This window comes from Hyla sarda, chromosome 11 (genome assembly GCF_029499605.1).
Source record: "Hyla sarda isolate aHylSar1 chromosome 11, aHylSar1.hap1, whole genome shotgun sequence".
NCBI classification, from domain to species: domain Eukaryota; kingdom Metazoa; phylum Chordata; class Amphibia; order Anura; family Hylidae; genus Hyla; species Hyla sarda.
Window position 1 is genome coordinate 19,450,444 of NC_079199.1, and position 19,058 is coordinate 19,469,501.

At 43.8% G+C, this 19,058-nt stretch overlaps 1 protein-coding gene across 6 annotated transcripts in view; it reads right to left on the minus strand.

Moving 5' to 3' along the window:
- Positions 1 to 1,142: 1,142 nt before the first annotated feature.
- The window catches only part of HHIPL1 (HHIP like 1), a 58,716-nt gene continuing 40,800 nt past the window's right edge, over positions 1,143 to 19,058 (minus strand). For 2 of the 6 annotated variants that reach the window (XM_056547282.1, XM_056547283.1), the window contains exons 9-22: positions 18,706 to 18,783; positions 15,180 to 15,261; positions 12,638 to 12,708; positions 11,781 to 11,867; positions 10,818 to 10,956; positions 10,145 to 10,255; positions 9,811 to 9,967; positions 7,993 to 8,055; positions 6,729 to 6,801; positions 5,658 to 5,742; positions 5,407 to 5,517; positions 3,809 to 3,897; positions 3,659 to 3,725; positions 1,143 to 2,057 (exon numbers count right to left, since the gene is read on the minus strand). In XM_056547282.1, the coding sequence (XP_056403257.1) occupies positions 1,908 to 2,057; positions 3,659 to 3,725; positions 3,809 to 3,897; positions 5,407 to 5,517; positions 5,658 to 5,742; positions 6,729 to 6,801; positions 7,993 to 8,055; positions 9,811 to 9,967; positions 10,145 to 10,255; positions 10,818 to 10,956; positions 11,781 to 11,867; positions 12,638 to 12,708; positions 15,180 to 15,261; positions 18,706 to 18,783 (1,363 nt within the window). In that variant the 3' untranslated portion in view covers positions 1,143 to 1,907. Of the gene's footprint in view, positions 2,058 to 3,658; positions 3,726 to 3,808; positions 3,898 to 5,406; positions 5,518 to 5,657; positions 5,743 to 6,728; positions 6,802 to 7,992; positions 8,056 to 9,810; positions 9,968 to 10,144; positions 10,256 to 10,817; positions 10,957 to 11,780; positions 11,868 to 12,637; positions 12,709 to 15,179; positions 15,262 to 15,608; positions 15,666 to 18,705; positions 18,784 to 19,058 lie in introns of those variants that run through there. The other 4 variants (XM_056547278.1, XM_056547280.1, XM_056547284.1 and 1 more) reach the window with 4 other exon arrangements.

Genomic DNA, 19,058 nt, shown 5'->3' on the forward strand with positions numbered 1-19,058 from the left:
AACTTCAGCAGCTCATAAGTACTAAAAGGATTAAGATTTTTTAATAGAAGTAATTTACAAATCTGTTTATCTTTCCGAAGCCAGTTGATATATATATATATATATATATATATATATATATATCTAAGTTTTTTCCTGGATAACCCCTTTTAACCTCTTTGTTGCTGAGTAGAGATGAGCGAACTTACAGTAAATTCGATTCGATACGAACTTCTCGGCTCTGCAGTTGATAAATTATCCTGCGTAAATTAGTTCAGCCTTCAGGTGCTCCGGTGGGCTGGAAAAGGTGGATTCATTCCTAGGAAAGAGTCTCCTAGGACTGTATCCACCTTTTCCAGCCCACCGGAGCACCGGAAAGCTGAACTAATTTATGCAGGAAAAGTCAACTGCCGAGCCGAGAAGTTCGTGACGAATCGAATTTACTGTAAGTTAGCTCATCTCTATTGCCAACGGCTGTCCGGGCATGCTGGGAGTTGTAGTTTTGCAACATCTGGAGGTCCGCAGGTTGGAGACCACTGTTCTACAGCCTCCTTGGGACCCCTATGGGGATCCCTCATGCCCCTGACAAGCCTTTGGTACCACATTGCCCATCCTGCCCACAGGTGTTCAAACGCAAGTAACATCCCTAGCCAGGTCCTGCCCTGCAATGGAAGTAAATACACACATGAGACAAATTTCTTTTAGACTTTAGACTTTTATGAAAAACAAATAGGTGCTGTGAATTTAAAGGGTACCTCTCATCAAAAAAAAACTTTTGATATATTATAGATTAATGTATGCAGAATAACTTTACAATTGCATGTTATTAAAAAATATGCTTCTTTCTATTTAATTTTCCACTTTGAAGAAATGACCACTAGGGGTCTCCCTACCAGTCCTGGCAGCAAGCATTTCAGACTCATGCTGGAGTCCTAAACACTACGAGCTGCCAGTCTGCTTTGTTCACAAAGGAGAACACTCAGAGCTGCCAGCCTGCTTTGTTCACAGCCCGTTTGGCTGTGAACAAAGCAGGCTGGCAGCTCTGAGTGTTTAGGACTCCAGCATGAGTCAGAAATGCTTGCTGACGGGACTGATCGGGAAAAATACAATAGAAAGAAGCATATTTTTCATTAACATGCTATTGGAAAGTTATTCAACATTCATTAATATAAAATATATCAAAAGTTTGTTTGATGAGAGGTCCCCTTTAAAATACGGAAATATCTATATAGTGGTGAATTGTATGTTCACACGGCAACATTTCCATATAGGATCCGGAGGAAAATTTCAGTTCAGAACTTCTGGTACATGAAGTTACCGTAATATTGTTAATATTCAAACAGCAAATTTTTTTTGCTGCAGAATTTCCGTTGTGGAAATTGTTTCTTCTGGATTCTGAAAAAAAACATTGAACCTGTCAATAGTTTTTGGAGAACTCCATTAAAGTCAATAGAACTCTGAGATGCATCCAAAGTCTGTGTGCGGAGCGCAAGATAATTTGCATAAATTTAGCACAAATTGGCAGAAATGAATCTGAGCAGAAGCACCGAAATTCCACAGTGTGAACATATCCCAAGGGTAGGGTCACACGTAACGGATCTGCCGCGTATTTAACGCTGCGGATCCGCCGGTTGACCCAACCCATAGTGTACCTCCAGCTTTTGCCCCGCCCTGCGAGTCACTGAGTGCACTGTGTGACTCGCAGGCCCCTGTGTGGCAACAGCTGAAGGCACACTATGGGTCGGGTCATTGGCGGATCCGCAGCATAAAATACGCTGCACATCCATTATGTGTGACCCTTAGGGAGAATACGTCCATTACCCAGGCCCAGGCATGAGCACTGACATAGACCAAAGTACAGAACTGGTACCCTGGTATGAATGAGAACTAATCCAAATGTTCTTTCCTATGGAATTAGGTAATGTGGTTTATTTCTTTGATGCTCGAGGTCTCAGTCGGCAAATGACACCGTCCAAGGGGCGCAGGGTCCCATTGTCCAAAATCTTGCAGCTCTGTCCTTCCACCAGCTCAAACTCATACCTCTGTATAAGTTTGGCCATGACCACCTTTGCCTCCATCTGTTCAGAGAGAATGTAAAATGATATCTGACAGGTTGTTGTAGTAATTGTATGTTGGGCGCTTATCGGTGGCCGTGAACCATATACACAGGTCATGCATACATATTAAAGTCGGAAGCAGGCACTGTATATTACTGTACACCCACCAAAATGGGCACAATAAAATACGGGTAAGGCTAAATTAACATCTACATTGGGGGCTCAGTTTAGGGCTAGAGAATGGAACTGGAGGGTCTGCTGCAAATCGGAAACTAATGATGCCCTATGGACCCCAAGGCCTATAGTCCCATAGAGATACATGGAGGGGGATAGGGGATAAGTTATATTTCACTGCACTACTCCTTTAACTAGTAGATGTTTATTAATTCATGTTGCAAACATCAGAGATCAGGGTTCAAGTCCTGCAGCAACGCTTGGGAACTAAGTTTCTGCACTTTTTCCACAGCAGGAATGCCGTTTCCATTAACAGGTGAGTTCCCTCATTTTCTGACCCCTGTCAGAGATGTAGGTACAAGACGCATTTTGTCATGTCTACCTTCCGCAGCTGTCTGCCTATCAGTATGCCAAAACGCGTCCTGTACCTACATCTCTAATCTTTGTAACATGGATTAAAGCGCAACTGTCATGACATTTTGGTGCATTAACCTGCCCACAGCCTTTGTACTGTGTGCAGGTGGTGGATATCACAATGTTTTTACCGGAAATTCGGCGGCTTTCATGACTGCAAAAAAGGCTTTTATTCAAAGCCACTGACTGTCGGATGGGCATGGCGCGAGGTACGCGATGCCCTGCCGCCACGCCCACCCCCACGCCTACACCGTATGTCCGCGCTGGGACCTCTGTGTGATTGACACACAGGTCCCAGCGCATGCACCCTTCAGCTAATCTAACCTGCGCGCTGCTGTGTGTCATCCAGCAAGCGCTCGCTCCCGCCGCCGTCTTCCTCCTCAGTGCGCCTGCGCAGAGCAGCGCGCAATCAGGTTAGTTCTCGATACTAGGTGCAGAGAGGAAGTGCGCTCTCTGCACCTAGCACTGCGCAGGCGCACTGAGGAGGAAGACGGCGGTGGGAGCGAGCGCTTGCTGGATGACACACAGCAGCGCGCAGGTTAGATTAGCTGAAGGGCGCATGCGCTGGGACCTGTGTGTCAATCACACAGAGGTCCCAGCGCGAACATACGGGGTAGGTGTGAGGGTGGGCGTGGCGGCGGCGGGGCATCGCGCACCTCGCGCCACGCCTATCCAACCGTCAGTGGCTTTGAATAAAAGCCTTTTTTGCAGTCATGAAAGCCGCCAAATTTTAGGTAAAAACATTGTTATACCCACCACCTGCACACAGTACAAAGGCTGTGTGCAGGTTATTGCACCAAAATGTCATGACAGTTGCGCTTTAATAAACATCTACAGGATTAGCATCCTCGGTGAGTGCTGAGTTAACTCTATCTCTATCCTACAATGTATCAGTGCAGGTAAAATGTATCATGCTGGCGTCCAAGCTCTACAACTGTAGCAAATTTCCAGTTGTAAGAAGTCTTAGGTCTGTTTGATTTCAACCACATTGTAAGACCCTGTTCTTTTTTATTTCATTGTTTCTGTTCACCTACCTGAGCAAACACTTGTCCAATACATGATCGCGGCCCAAGAGAAAATGGAAAGTAGACATAGGCAGGCCTGTTTATGTGAAAGATAAATATATATCCAGTATTGGCCTAAATATATTCAATTTTATATTGTATTACATAGACTACACTTACTTGGGGACATCAGGGTGGAATCTATCTGGGTTGAAGACCAAGGGATCAGAAAAATATTTTTCCATCCGGCTCATGATGTACGTGTTGAACTATAAAGAGAAGAAATGACTACATAATAGAATCTGAAAAAGATATACTGAAGCTTGACTGGTGGGTGTCTGACCACTGGGACCCCGACTGAACGTGAGAACGATGGTCCAGTGTTCCTTTGTTTCACCTCTATAGGCCTGAGCACTGTACTCAGCTATCCTTGTCTGGCCCATACTGTTAAATGGAATGGCAGCACTACTACTCCATTCAGTGGGTTTCAGGTTGGAACAAGGGGTAAGCATGGTAGGTACCTGCCTAGGGTGCCCGTGCCTACCCAGGCTTGGGGGCTGTAAGTGGTGCTGCCTTAGGCCTGCTAACTACGAGAGGCTGGGAACAGCACCGGACCTTTGTATCCTGCCCCCAGCTCAAGTGCATGCACAACGACATCACTCATACGGCAGAGTGTGATGATACACCTGGAGGAAACTACATTATGGGGGGAGCCTATCTCTATCCTTGGGGCACCTATTTATCTGTAGGGGGCAACTATATACACACTGGGACAAGCTATCTACTGTAGACTGAGGGGCAACTACTGTATCTACATCCTGGGGGGCACCTATCTATCTCTAGGGCAGAAACTATCTACATCCTGGGGAGCAACTATCTACTGTGGACTGGGGGGGGGGGGGCACCTATATATCTCTCTCCAGGGCGGCAACTATCTACATCCTGGGGAGAAACTATCTACTGTAGACTGGGGGGGGAGCACCTATATATCTCTCTCCAGGGCGGCAACTATCTACATCCTGGGAAGCAACTATCTACTGTAGACTGAGGGGCACCTATCTATCTCCAGGGCAGAAACTATCTACATCCTGGGGAGCAACTATTTACATCCTGGGGAGCAACTATCCATCTCCAGGGCGGCAACTATCTACATCCTGGGGAGAAACTCTCTACTGTAGACTGGTGGGTACCTATTAACATCCTAAGAGGCATCTATATACATCCTTGAGGCCACCTAGTTTAACTACTTCCTGGGGCACCTATCTACCTACGGGGAGCAACTATCTACCTACTGAGGACAGGTATCTCCCTACTGGGAGGCAGCTATTTACTGGGATCACCTATTTACCTACTGAGGGCATCAATCTACTTACTTAGAGTAGGATACTATTTACCTACATTATAGGGGGCAGCTATCTATGTACTGGGAGCACTTACTTACTAAGAAGGGTGTTATTATCATTTCTATTAAAAATTTGTTTCTCCAAGTCGAGATCTCTTTTAGTATGGCCACCCCTGCTATGGCATCCTTTTCCCCCAAACTTATAATACGGCCGACAATCTAATATATGCAATCAAATCTATCCTAAAACACACAAGTTATCTAATTTATCCCAACAAAGGATGTTTGGACAGAGGGGGCAAAGAAAGGGCACCATGGCTGTGCTGTTAAGGTTTTACTACCCTAAGGACAGACAGGGCTGGTGCAAGTATTTTTGCCACCCTAGGCAAAAGCAAATTTTGCCACCCGCTTGACCCCTACCCAAACCCTCTCCTACCATTACATTCGATCCAGCAGGAATCCTGACTCCTTCGACGACCATTTCCTCTTCTAAGCTCCTTGATGTTCCCGGAGCTGTGGGGTACAACCTTAAAGTTTCTTTTAGAACCTAGAAGAAATGATTTCTAATTATGAGTGTTTTGATGGCAGACATACTGTACACTCCACTCCCAATGCTTGTATGGGAACTTGTGTATCGGAGATAATTTAGATTGTCAGCTCACTAGAGCCAAGGAATACTGTAAGTACCTGAGAGAGATATTGCAGTTTGCCAAGATCTTCATATTCAATGTCTCTTCTTGAGCCAATAACTTCTTCCACTTCCGCCTGGACCCTAAGGAATCAGCAAAATTATGAGAATAAGGAAGGAAGAAATAACCAAGATAATATTACAAGCCCTGAATATTCTATGTCAGAAGGTGGATATTGTTTGTATAGGGGGAGACTGATCAGTCAATCCCATCAGGGTGGTGAGCAGTGATGGATATCCACCTCCTTGACTTTATACCAACTTTCCTGACTTCAAAGGTACGATTTCTTTAAAACCCTGTAAATGATACTGCATGGTAATGATTTTGTTTGCACTTGTTTTTTACTGCCTGCGCTTCAGGCAGCATAAAACAGCTTAAAGCGATTATGCACCATAAGGTGATGTTAGTTCTTACCTGCCAGACAGTAATGGACATGCTTAGGAAGGATCCATGCTTGTCTTGGGGCTAAATGGCTATGTTGCGAGTCCACCATAACACTGTGGCCTTCTCTTTGTAAAATGGCTACTTCCTGTAGGAGTTGCCTCCCTACAACTACAAGTCCCAGGATCCCTTAATTGTAAGTGTGAGGTCAAACCCCCCCCCCCCCCCCCACACACACACACAAACACAAACTGAAGCACACCGGAGCTGCCTTCAATGCTGTAAACCACATACCAGCCTTTTGTAGCCAGGGTGCCTGCAGCTGTTGAAAAACTACAGTTCCCTGCAGAACGATCTCCCTCCCACTTAGCGGTCACCCCACAGGCCCCCTCTGATCATCTGACTAGTGATGTAATGTCTCGGGCCGCAATGCAACCTGTGAAAGACCTAAGACACCAATAATCTTCAGGGCAAAGATCACATAAGAATTTAGAGACCAGCCATCAAACACAGGTACAGACACTATATTATGAACTACACTAACTTCACAGCCTCTGTAGCATAGTCAAATAAAAACAATTCCTGGAATACCCCTTTAAGTTAGCTATGGCTGAATCAAAACAACAATTACATGAACTCATTATGAAAGCTTAGAAGAGCTAGGTACCTATTGTGAGAATTCACTGACCTTACTAGTATCTCTGGATGTCGTGCTAATTCCTGAACAGCAAAGGACAGCTGGTTGGCGGTTGTTTCTTGTCCTGAAACCATTTGCAAATCAAATTACAAACAACATTTTAGATTGATACTTAGACATCTGTTAGAAGATCATCCAAAATTGAATTGAAAAGTGGTCATCTATGCGGGTGAAAATCCATTTCACAAAGTGGTGGTCTTCTTCTTAAAGAGGGGAGATGGTAATGTAGACGATATATAGATAGATAGATAGATAGATAGATAGATGATAGATATGAGAAAAATAGATTGATATGAGATAGATATGAGATAGATAGATAGATACAGACAAAGAATAAGTCAGCCAGCACTTTAGTTGATACCAAACTATTATATGGACCTGGCCTACAGGTGCACGCTACTAGGCTAGATATACAGCAACAGAAGAATGCAGCAGCACACTGCCAGCACAAGGATATAGGTGAATCATGAACATGCAGATAAAACATGGAGACTATACAGCTATGGTGTAATAGATGCAAATGTGAAACTATGAAATAGTGAGGAACTTAGCTTGCAAATTTGTCTCCGCCGGCTACCTTATCGCGGTTGGACGGTCCAAGCTATTTGACCGCCGGCGGAGACAAATTTGCGAGCTAAGTGCCTCACTATTTCATAGTTTCACATTTGCATCTATTACACCATAGCTGTATAGCTCTCCATGTTTTATCTGCATGTTCATGTTTCACCTATATCCTTGTGCTGGCAGTGTGCTGCTGTATTCTTCTGTTGCTAGATAGATAGATAGATATGAGATAGATAGATATGAGATAGATATATAGATAGATAGATAGATATGAGATAGATATATAGATAGATAGATATGAGATAGATATATAGATAGATAGATAGATAGATATGAGATAGATAGATATGAGATAGATAGATAGATATGAGATAGATAGATAGATAAATATGAGATAGATAGATATGAGATAGATATATTACAAAAGAGAACCACACAGCCAATGAACAATGCGGGTGCAAGCTGGCCAAGCCTGGGTCAAAGGCTCCCATGGAAACCAAACGAACAAAAGCAGCAGCACTCCAGTCTAGATGAATATGTGTCAGGCTTGACAAAGACCGCGTGAGATGGTTGAAACGTTGCTTCACCTGATGAATAAAGCCTGACACATATTCATATAGACCGGAGTGCTGCTGATTTTGTTCGTTTAGATAGATAGATAAACACTACTCCACAAGTCAGAATTACTAACCTGCAATGAAGAAAGTCACAAAATTATCTATGAAATCCTCCATAGTGCAGCCGCCTTCCAGCTCTAAAAATGCAATGAAAAGAGATGGTGATATACCAGGTATACTGTAATATGAAAGCCTGCAAAGAATCATATTAAGGCCGCTTTCACACAGCTGTATTAGGATGGATTCACACCATCTTTCTTTTATACGGTGACCGGATCCAGCCGGTAAATTTGAAAACCGGGCGCTCCCATATCTCAGCCAGACCCGGCCCGCATCTCAATCATTTGACATTTGGTTTTGACATTTTCCAGCTGGATCCGGTCACCATATGAAAGAAATGTGGTGTGAATGCACGCTTAAGGACACAAATCCAATTCTGAGGACCTAAACTCACTGCTGTAAGTTTCAGACATTAGAAACGTAACTCTACGTGACTCTACTCAACATTTCATGCATTCCATCGTGATATTTCCCTTCTGCCCTTTCCACCATTTTTAGGCAAATTTGACATTTAGGCCTCTGCAGATAAAATCATGGCTTTGTCCAAGCTGAAGCACCGGCATGGACAAAGTCCAGTAAGTGAGGGTGGGCTAACACTCCTCTGTGCTTTCTCTTGTCTCATAGGACAGGAGAGAGCACAGAGGAGTTCTATCAGACAGGAGAGAGCACAGAGGAGTACTATCAGACAGGAGAGAGAACAGAGGAGTCCTATCAGACAGGAGAGAGCACAGAGGAGTGCTATCAGACAGGAGAGAGCACAGAGGAGTCCTATCAGACAGGAGAGAGAACAGAGGAGTCCTATCAGACAGGAGAGAGAACAGAGGAGTGCTATCAGACAGGAGAGAGCACAGAGGAGTGCTATCAGAAAGGAGAGAGCACAGAGGAGCGCTATCAGACAGGAGAGAGCACAGAGGAGTGCTATCAGACAGGAGAGAGCACAGAGGAGTGCTATCAGAAAGGAGAGAGCACAGAGGAGCGCTATCAGACAGGAGAGAGCACAGAGGAGTACTATCAGACAGGAGAGAGCACAGTGGAGTCCTATCAGACAGGAGGAGTCCTATCAGACAGGAGAGAGAACAGAGAAGTCCTATTAAACAGGAGAGAGCACAGAGGAGTACTATCAGACAGGATAGAGCACAGAGGAGTTGTCAGAACCTGCAGGGTTAATCTTCTCTGAAGGTTCTTTTGTTTAATTCCGTTGCTAGGACTACGTCCCTGTGTGTCTGGGTGTGATTAGTGTCTGTCTATCTGAGTCCTCCCACAAGATACACAGGTGTATTTAAGGAAGTCGTTCAATATCCAGGCTTTGCCTGTGAAAGAGTTTGACTCCAATAACTAGCATTTATATCCTGTGATTCTTGTTATTTGTTTTTTGATCTCGGCTTGGCTTTCTGACTTCTCTTCCATGTTAGTATCTTGGTACCTCGACATTTCCTGTTACAGACGCGGCTAGTTGACTTTGACTTTCTTGTGTATTTGTTAAGTATATTTCTGTTAGTTTGTGTGCCTCCTGACTGTTCCCGACCTGTGTCAATTTTTGGTAGTTTATTGTGTTGACTGTTACTGTCATCACTTACATAGGAAGAGACCGGCACCGTGGTAAAGGACCCGCTGCCTAGGGTGAGTTCAAGGTTGCACTCTTTCCCTGCCCAGACGTGACAAGAGAACTATCAGACAGGAGAGAGCACAGAGGAGTACTGTCAGACAGGAGAGAGCACAGAGGAGTACTATCAGACAGGAGAGAGCACAAATGAGTACTATCAGACAGGAGAGAGCAATATTAGACAGGAGAGAGTACAGAAGAGTGCTATCAGACACGAGAGAGCACATACCAGCAGCTTTAAGGATCTGCGTAAGGATATCTTTAGGAACGTCCTCTCCATCTTGAATCACCTTCATCCTTTGCTCAATGCATTCTTTGCCTGTTTTTCTCAGAAAATGCATTTTCTCTTTCACCTCTTTGATAAAGGCTCGGTTGTATGGATTAAACTGGAAATAAAATAAAAAAAAGAATTGTGACTAGTCAGTGATTGATGTCACTTTGTATCAAAAAGTACCAGCAGTGGTATAGTATCCTGTATATGGTACCCATCTTTCATCACCTAATGCATGTGTTTATGGTGATGATATACTGTATATATATATACAGTATCTTTTATTACAAACCTGTGCCAGTGGATTGCGTGTTTCTACCATTCCTCTCATAATAACTGTTATAGCCTGAGGAAATGGCGTTTGATCATCCTGAACAGCATTCAGCTCCATCCCATAGGCAAGCTAAAAAAAAAAAAAGAAAATAGAATGTAAAATAAGATCTTCTAAAATGTATGGTTCTCCATTCTAGCATGGAAAATACATGATAGCCTGGTACATGACCCCAGATCGTGACCACGTCATCATACTATGTACTGTATATGGCCGTCTCCTGTATTTTTCATCTTCTATATCCTGCAGGATACTGGGGGCTCCAGTGGTGGGTTGAGAGGTGGTAAATCAAGCACTGACCAGAGGCCTAGAAGCTGATAAGGTCCATGGATTCCCAACCATGGACCAAAAGCCCAGAGGCATAACTTAAAAATTCCAAGAGTCCAAATGGGGAATCTGTAACAAGGCCCACAACTATAAAGCCTTTTTTTTTTTTTATAGTACTGGCCTCCTCATGAGAGGCTTTATTCCCCCCAGGCTGTCTGTACCCCCCTATACTTACACAGGAGCCCAACCTGAAGCCAATACACAAGGTTTTTCCATTGGCCATTTCATTTTAAGTAACCTCACCACATAGAGCACAGTGGTCATCAGTCCCAAATCCCAACATTTAGTATGACATTCTTTACGTTACCTTGGCAATGACATCCAGTGTGACTCTACTCATCATTTCGTGCATTCCAACCTGACATTTCCAATCTGCCTTTTCTGCCAGTTTGTCCACCAGTTCCTCTGCTTTATCATTAAAGGTTCTCATTGATCCTACTAGGTAGCTGAAAGGAAGGTACCGCATATAATTCAAGTTGTGCTAAGATATGGAAACCTGTATGGAAGTCCTCTGTTTATAGGTTTAATCATATACAGTGATCCCTCAACTTACAATGGCCTCAACATACAATAGTTTCAACATACAATGGTCTTTACTGGACCATTGTAACTTGAAACCAGACTCAGCATACAATGTACAGACAGTCCAGATCTGTGAAACGTGTTGATGGCCAGAAGAACCGACCAATCAGAATGGGCATTTCACTGATAAAACCCCTGTATTACTGAAGTACATGCAATAATTGGCTGTCTGGTAGCGCCCCCTACAGTACAGGGAGGTATTACATGTTCTGTACTCTATCTGTACCAGGGTTAGCTGCTCCTTTGGACACCAGGTGAGGGCGGCTCCATGTTACTTTATTTAGGACACTGTGTACTGTACAGGACCCTGAAGAAGCTCCTGTTCTCTACATAGACAGTGATTACAGCTCCCAGCAGATCTTTCTTACTTTTATATGTAAGGATTTGCTTTATCTATATTAGTTATCTACTTATTTTTGTAAAATCCTCTCTTTTTCTTATTTTTGGATGAAATTTTGGGGGCTTCAGAACCAATTACCAGGTTTCCATAGAGTTATGGTCTCATCATACAATGGTCGCCCTGGAACCAATAATATTTTAATTTGAGGGACCACTGTACAATGACTGATCATATTATGAGGAATATATTGTTGGTACTAACACAAGAAGAAGTTGGCCATACACAACTACTTGTGACAACCACCCAGAACCTACTGACCCTACACCATCCACCTCCTGAGGTACTTACGCTTTGCTGAATGCAGGATCCATAATCCTTCTCTGTTTGTGCCAATGCTCATAGTCTCGATCGGAAAGTAGACCTTGTCCCAAAAATCTGAAAGTAGGAATAACCACAAGAAACCTCAATCCGTAACTATGAATCTAGCATAGGATCAGAACAAAAAAAATGGCAGAATGGCAGGTCTAATTTATAATGGAAACACATTATTATTATTAATTATAAAGGGGTTTGCGGATTTTTGGCGTGCTGTCTTTTACCGGACAAAACAGCGTTGCATGCTGCATTATTTTTACTGGTGTTTTTGCTGTGACCTATGACACAGATGTGAACAGGGCCTTAGCCATTTGATAACGGAGAATAACTAGTGGATATTAAGAAAAGTAGAGTCCTAAATCTACAAGATCTGCATTCATGCCCATTGGATCAGGGTGGACTGGACAGAATCTCATCACAATATCTTCCCAGTGGTCACTACACACATAGAAGGCATCACAAGCAGATTACCAGAATATGGACAACGTACCAAGAAATCCCCACAAAATGAATGGTTTCCCACTATATCATAGGTTTCACTGGGATCATTATAGACAAAGCAAATTAATGAACCATATACCTTCAGAAATGTCTCTTAATAATCAGGAATACCTGAAGCCCCTGAACATCCAATGCAAAACATGTACCAGGCCCCCAACCCTGAATTGCTGTCTACGGCCCACAGTGTTCTTACATATCATTGGGGTCTTTGGGCACCCAGGCCTGGGTACAACTGCTTCTTTCTGCACCCTTTAAGTCTAAGTCACTGTGTGCAATAGTTAATAAACAAAGATACAGGTATTTCTATAAAAATGATGACCCATTGTTACCTCTTTCCGTACATACTGTGCAGACGGTCATAGAAATCATCTTTGGTGAATTTGTGTGACATCAAGAATTCCTATAAAATATAGAAATTAATTCTAATAAACTGTAAATAAAAGAGTAAAATAGGAGACAAAAATATGAAGTGCGTCCCTGGAGGATAGGCAAAAGGTTTTCACTTACAGAGTGGTTTGGGAAGGAACATTTTAAAGGAAACAGGATTAAAAAGGGGTCTTAAAAGGTGTCTTAACCCCTTAAGCAGGGATGCACCAGAATTTTGGCCGCGGAAAAATTATTGGAATTTTTGGCTGATGCATTATCGTTCGGGAAGCGTGGCCTAAATGACACAAGGCGTACAGGTACGACCTGGGCACAAGGGACTTAGCGCACCAGAACGCGTCTGTACGCCCTGAGTCCCGCTGCGGCTATGACAAGAGTGCAGGACCTGCGCTCGCATCATAGCCCGTGGGTCCCAGCTGCTTTCAGCAGCCAGTGACCCGCCGGTAATGGCAGACATCAGCACTGATGTCTGCCATTAACCCCTCAGATGCCTTGATCATTATTGATCACCGCATCTGTGGCGGTTACGGTGGCTGATCTGATCACCCACGGCACGGCCTCCCAGATCAGATCAGTTAAAATGGCGGCCGGAGGTCCCCTCACCTGCCTCCTGCTGCCATCATCATCGCACCATGAAGTCAGCTAATCCGGAGCGAAGCTTTGTGTAGTGTTGGGTCGCTGGGCTGCAGCAGGGGCACAGAGTCCCCATAGTGTCCGTACTATACACCGACCCATATGTCTCCTCAGTCAGGGTTGGCGGATGAGCAGCTTCCTGTCCGAGTCCAGGGGCGCTGGTGACATTGAGGGCCCTGGTGACAGATGAGCAGGGCCGCCTCTTTGACTCCTGTGCACACTATGAGGCTGATAGATGCAGCACTGTAGATTTGTAGGTGACTACACAGGAGTGCTGCCCAATGGACTGCTATGGAGTCTGTCCCCCTCAGTCATGGAGAAGCCTTACCAGAGACTGGAGAAGAAGAGCATGCACAAGGCCCCTATGGTGGTGGAGGTGCTGGTGCACAAGGGACACAGTGGCCCCAAGGCTCTACCGGGGGCCGTGTGGCTAAAACTAAACTGGAGATACTGTTTGTGGCCCCTGGAGTGCAGAGGGTCAAACTGAGGGAGGGGGCAGTCAGGGACAGTTTGTTCTTACCCCCAGGTAATAGCACTGCAGCCAGGTGAACTGTAGGGGGCGATAGGACTGATAGACCAGTGTTTCCCAACCAGGGTGCCTCCAGCTGTTACAAAACTACAACCCCCAGTTTTGCAACAGCAAAACTGGGAGTTGTAGTTTTGCAACAGCAAAACTGGGAATTGTAGTTTTGCAACACCTGTAGGCACCCTGTTTGGGAAACACTGCACTACAAAATCAGGGTCCAGTCTGATAGGCCATTCAGGAGTCTAGGAGAGCTGGGTAGTAGCCCTTGGCTGTCCAAAAATGTTGAGGGGACGTGGCCTAAATGACACAGGGTGTACAGGGACTTAGCACACCAGAACGAACCTGTTCGCCCAGAGTGAATGGCGTAAACATAAAAAACATCTAAGTCCAAAAATATGGATTTTTATCAGATAAAAATTATTAAAAGTATTTAAAAAAAACATCACAACTAGAATGGTACCAATCAAAACAACAGATCACGGCTCAAAAATAAGCCGTAAATAAAAAAGTTAAATAAAAACTATATTTAAAAAAAAAAGTGGGCGGAGCAATGCATTTTCGGTTTTGGCTTTCAGCCAAGCACAGCCTAAATTTTCAGTTTCGGACCAAAATTTCCCTTTCGGTGCATCCCTACCCTTAAGATATGTACAAGGAAATTGCTTCGGAGAGGTGGATGAACACGGCAACAACCAAGGAGTAAGATCTTGAAAGACTTTAATTACCCAGAATTCAACACGTTTCGCAGAACAGCTGGCTGCTTCATCAGGCATGTTGCCTGATGAAGCAGCCAGCTGAGCAGCGAAACACGTTAAATTCTGGGTAATTAAATCTTCTATGGTCTACCATGGTAAATATTTTAAATATTTATACACAATAGTTAAGCCATCATGTGAAGAGCAATGATCTGTCTGCCTCCTCCTTGGATACACATCATAAAGAAGGTCCATTATTAGGGCTTGTTCACATGAGTGCATTTCTATTCAAACTCGCAGCGGATCTCCCGTTGCGAGCTTGAAAAGGGGCGGGATCTCTGTGCTACCTGCAGCAGATTTTCCCTAGCAGATTCTCTGCTGATGTAATTCCGCTGCAGACCCTATTGACTTCAATGGGGTCTGCGGCAGATTTTCAAGTTCAACAGTGGAGATTCCGCTGTCGAAAATCTGCTGCGGGTAGCGCACGGAGAGCCCGCCCCTTTTCAAACTTGCAGCAGATCTCCCACTGAAAAGAAATCCGCTCGTGTGAACAAGCCCTAAGAATTCATAATCTCAGGAGAATGATCATTGGGAATCAATAATAAATTGTAAATGTACGAATGCTTGGTCACTTACCCTAACTCCATCGGGGCTAAGAACAAAGACCATCACCTTGTGGACTGCATTAAGACGTATTACTGGCCCATACTTTTCCATCCTAGATATGAAATATTAGGTATTAGAGTATCATCACAGTGTATGGAGAAAAAAAGAGAGAAAAAGAGAGAGAAAGAGAAAGAGAGAGGGAGAGGGAGAGACTGACTAGAAAAAACAGCGTATCGGCACGCTAACAGGGGCACTGCGTCCCACGTGGGCCGGCGAACTTCATCCTAGACATAATTATGTTTTTAACACATTAAGATTTTTTAATAGAAGTAATTTACAAATCTGTTTAACTTTCTGGAGCCAGTTGATTTTCCTGGAATACCCCTTTAAGGTCAGGGGTCTGTGCGGCCCAGTCAAGTTCTTCCAAGAGATCTCTGAATTTTTCACTTCTTCCAATACCTTGTTCTGCCAGTCTTGGGACAGTTCTTTTCTGCTCCCCATGGCTTAGTATCTAGCCTGCTCAGTGCATCCATGTGAGAGGTAACAAACACATTGATCATTTAGGCTGTGTTCACATATTACGGTTAATTAGCAGTACTACAACTAATTACCACATGTGTTTTTGCCATGGTTTAAAGAGGTACGCCGCCCTTAGACATCATATCTGCTATCCAAAGGATAGGGGATGAGATATCTGATCACGGGGGTCCTGCAGCTGGGACCCCTGCAATCTCTAAGCAGCACCCGGTTCGTTTAGAACCTTGGGTGCGGACGGCGGGGGTCGTGGCGTCATGGCCACTCCCCTTGTGACGCCATGTCCCCTCAATCCAAGTCTATGGGAGGGGGCGTGGTGTCCACCACGCCCCCTCCCCTAGACTTGCATTGAGAGGGCGTGACATCATGAGGAGCGTGGCTGTGATGTCACGACCCTCACCGCCTGTTCCAAACACTGGGACAGCGGAGTACCCTTTAAACAAATGCCAACATTTCTCAATTTCAGTGTATGCAAACTTTTAAGAACACCTGTACATAGATATATGATGGATATATGGTAAAACAAAAGATGCCATTAAAGGGGTACTCCGGTGCTACGACATCTTATCCCCTATCCAAAGGATAGGGGATAAGATGCCTGATCGCGGGGATCCTGCAGCTGGGGACGCCCGTGATCTTCCACGCCGCACCCCGTTAGAATCATTTCCCGGAGCGTGTTCGCTCCGGGTCTGATTACTGGCGATCATGGGGACGGAGCATAGTGACGCCCCTCCAATAGACTTGCAGCTGTCACGCCCCTCCAATAGACTTGCAGCTGTCACGCCATTCCAATAGACTTGCATTGAGGGGGCGGAGCCGTGACGTCACTATGCTCCGTCCTCGTGGTCGAGATGGACTCAGCCTGAGGACCTCCAGCGGTTCTGGAAGCCGCTAAAGGTGGGTGCTGCATGGTAGATCCCGGGAGTCCCCAGCGGCGGGACCCCCGCGATCAGGCATCTTATCCCCTATACTTTGGATAGGGGATAAGATGTCTTAGCACCGGAGTACCCCTTTAAAAGTATAACTTGGTTAATCTCATGTAATGCTCCTAAAAAATTCTTATTTCCTTTTCTGTGATTAAAGATCTCCCCCAATGTATTTTAATTGCACTTGATATCCGGCCCCGTATTCTGACATGATCTTGAAGAGAGTCATGTTAACATGGTGTCTACTCTATATTGGGATAAACTGAGAGGATACTCCATAATCCATCCTACTGTGTTGGGTTTGATTGATAACAATTTATTATAATTCATATTTACCTAATGAACTCTAGAGGTGTTTTTTTTTTTTCTATATTTTTTATTGATTTTCTAGTGCTACGTATTTTGTGGAAGTGTTTATATGTTTCTTTGCATATTGCCATGTATTGAATGACTATGAAAGGTATTTAAAGGGGTACTCCACTGGAAAAACCTTTTTTTTTTTTTTTTTTTTTTTTTTAAATCAACTGGTGCCAGAAAATTAAACAGATTTGTAAATTACTTCTATTAAAAAAAAAAAATCTTAATCCTTCCAGTACTCATCAGCTGCTGTAAACTACAGAGAAAGTTCTTTTCTTTTTTTGAATTTCCTTTCTGCCTGACCACAGTGCTCTCTGCTGACACCTCTGTCCATGTCAGGAACCGTCCAGAGTAGAGGGAGCAAATCCCCATAGAAAACCTCTCTGTGGATCATAACAGCAGCTGATAAGTACTGGAAGGATTAAGATTTTTTAATACAAGTAATTTACAAATCTGTTTAGCTTTCTGGAACCAGTTGATTTAAAAAAATTTTTTCCAGTGGAGTACCCCTTTAACACATGTGATGCGTGGATGTCCTAGAAGTCCCTGAGGAAACATCAGGTGATGTGAAAAGGCCGTAGGCCAGAGCTTGGTCATATCCAGCCGTGTAGCATTAATAAGGATGGATAAAAGTAAGTGCCGTGGATTGTAGACTCTTTATTTGGACATTTTCTAGTGCACCTGATTTAACACTGAGTGAGCCGGTCGGCTCATTAAATTGAATGGAGTTCAGCGCTGGCCCGGCTGGGGTACGGGAGAGCCCGGTTTGCCCCTCCCCCAGCCGGATCCGGCACCTGTAATGTAAAAACGAGATGTGAATGCAGCCTTAGATAAACTATCTGCATCTACTTGTAAACTTTTGTGACCTCCCATGTCTGATTCCATGGAATGTAGTACAAGGTTGGACAAACCTATCTTTTTATCCTTATCTGAGTTTCAGGGTCAGGATAGGTTTATGTCATGAAGGGCCACCATTGTGACCATCTATTCTAAGTATTAACCTTCACGCTATCTTGCTATCTTATCGGTTCTATAAGACTTTGCTGACTTGGTCAAAATTTTGATTGCACAGTCCCTGTAGACACGTCAAATAGAAAATGATCATAAATATATACATTAGAGGAATGTTGGCCGATCCCAGTGATTTCAACAAGACCGGGCATCCATCTAATGGGTAACCCAACTTTCCCCTGACAGATGATGTGGGGAGAGAGAAGAATCGAGTGTGTTAGATTTTAAAGGGGTACTCCGGTGGAAAACATTTTCTTTTTAAAATCAACTGGTGCCAGAAAGTTAAACAGATTTGGAAATTACTTCTATAAAAAAAAAATCATAATCCTTCCAGTACTTATCAGCTGCTGCATGCTACAGAGAAAATTATTTTTTTGTCTTGTCCACAGTGCTCTCTGCTGACACCTGATGCCCATATCAGGAACTGTCCAGAGCAGGAGAAAATCCTCATAGCAAACCTGACAAAGAAATTCAAAAATCAAAGAATTTCCTTTGTAGCATACAGCTGCTAATAAGTACTGGAAGGATAAAGATTTTTTCAATAGAAGTAGTTTGCAAATCTGTTTAACTTTCTGGCAACAGTTCATTAAAAAATGTTTTTAAAATTTTTTTTTTCTCAGTGGAGATAACACCCCCCAGAGCTGCCTGGCAGTGGCTGACTTCCCTCTCTCCATTGAGAACACATACATGCTTGGCTATACGTAAAAATATGGCGATAAGATACATACCAATCGAAGAAGGGCTCGTAAATGACCACATTATTCTCCATCAGCTTCATCAGTGTTGGTGAATGACCAAGGAAAAAACTGTAAAGTATATATTATATATTACTAGGGAGGAAGACTAATGAATTTTTGATACATGTGTCTTTACAGAGGAAGAGGTTCTATGTTTGCTGTCTAAAGTGAAGACAAATAAGTCACAGGGGCCTGATGGGATACACCCAAAATTATTAAAAGAGCTTAGTGGTGAGCTAGCAAAACCGTTAACAGATTTATTTAACCAATCATTGGTAACAGGAGTCGTCCCCGGAAGATTGGAAATTAGCAAATGTCATGCCCATTCACAAGAAAGGTAGTAG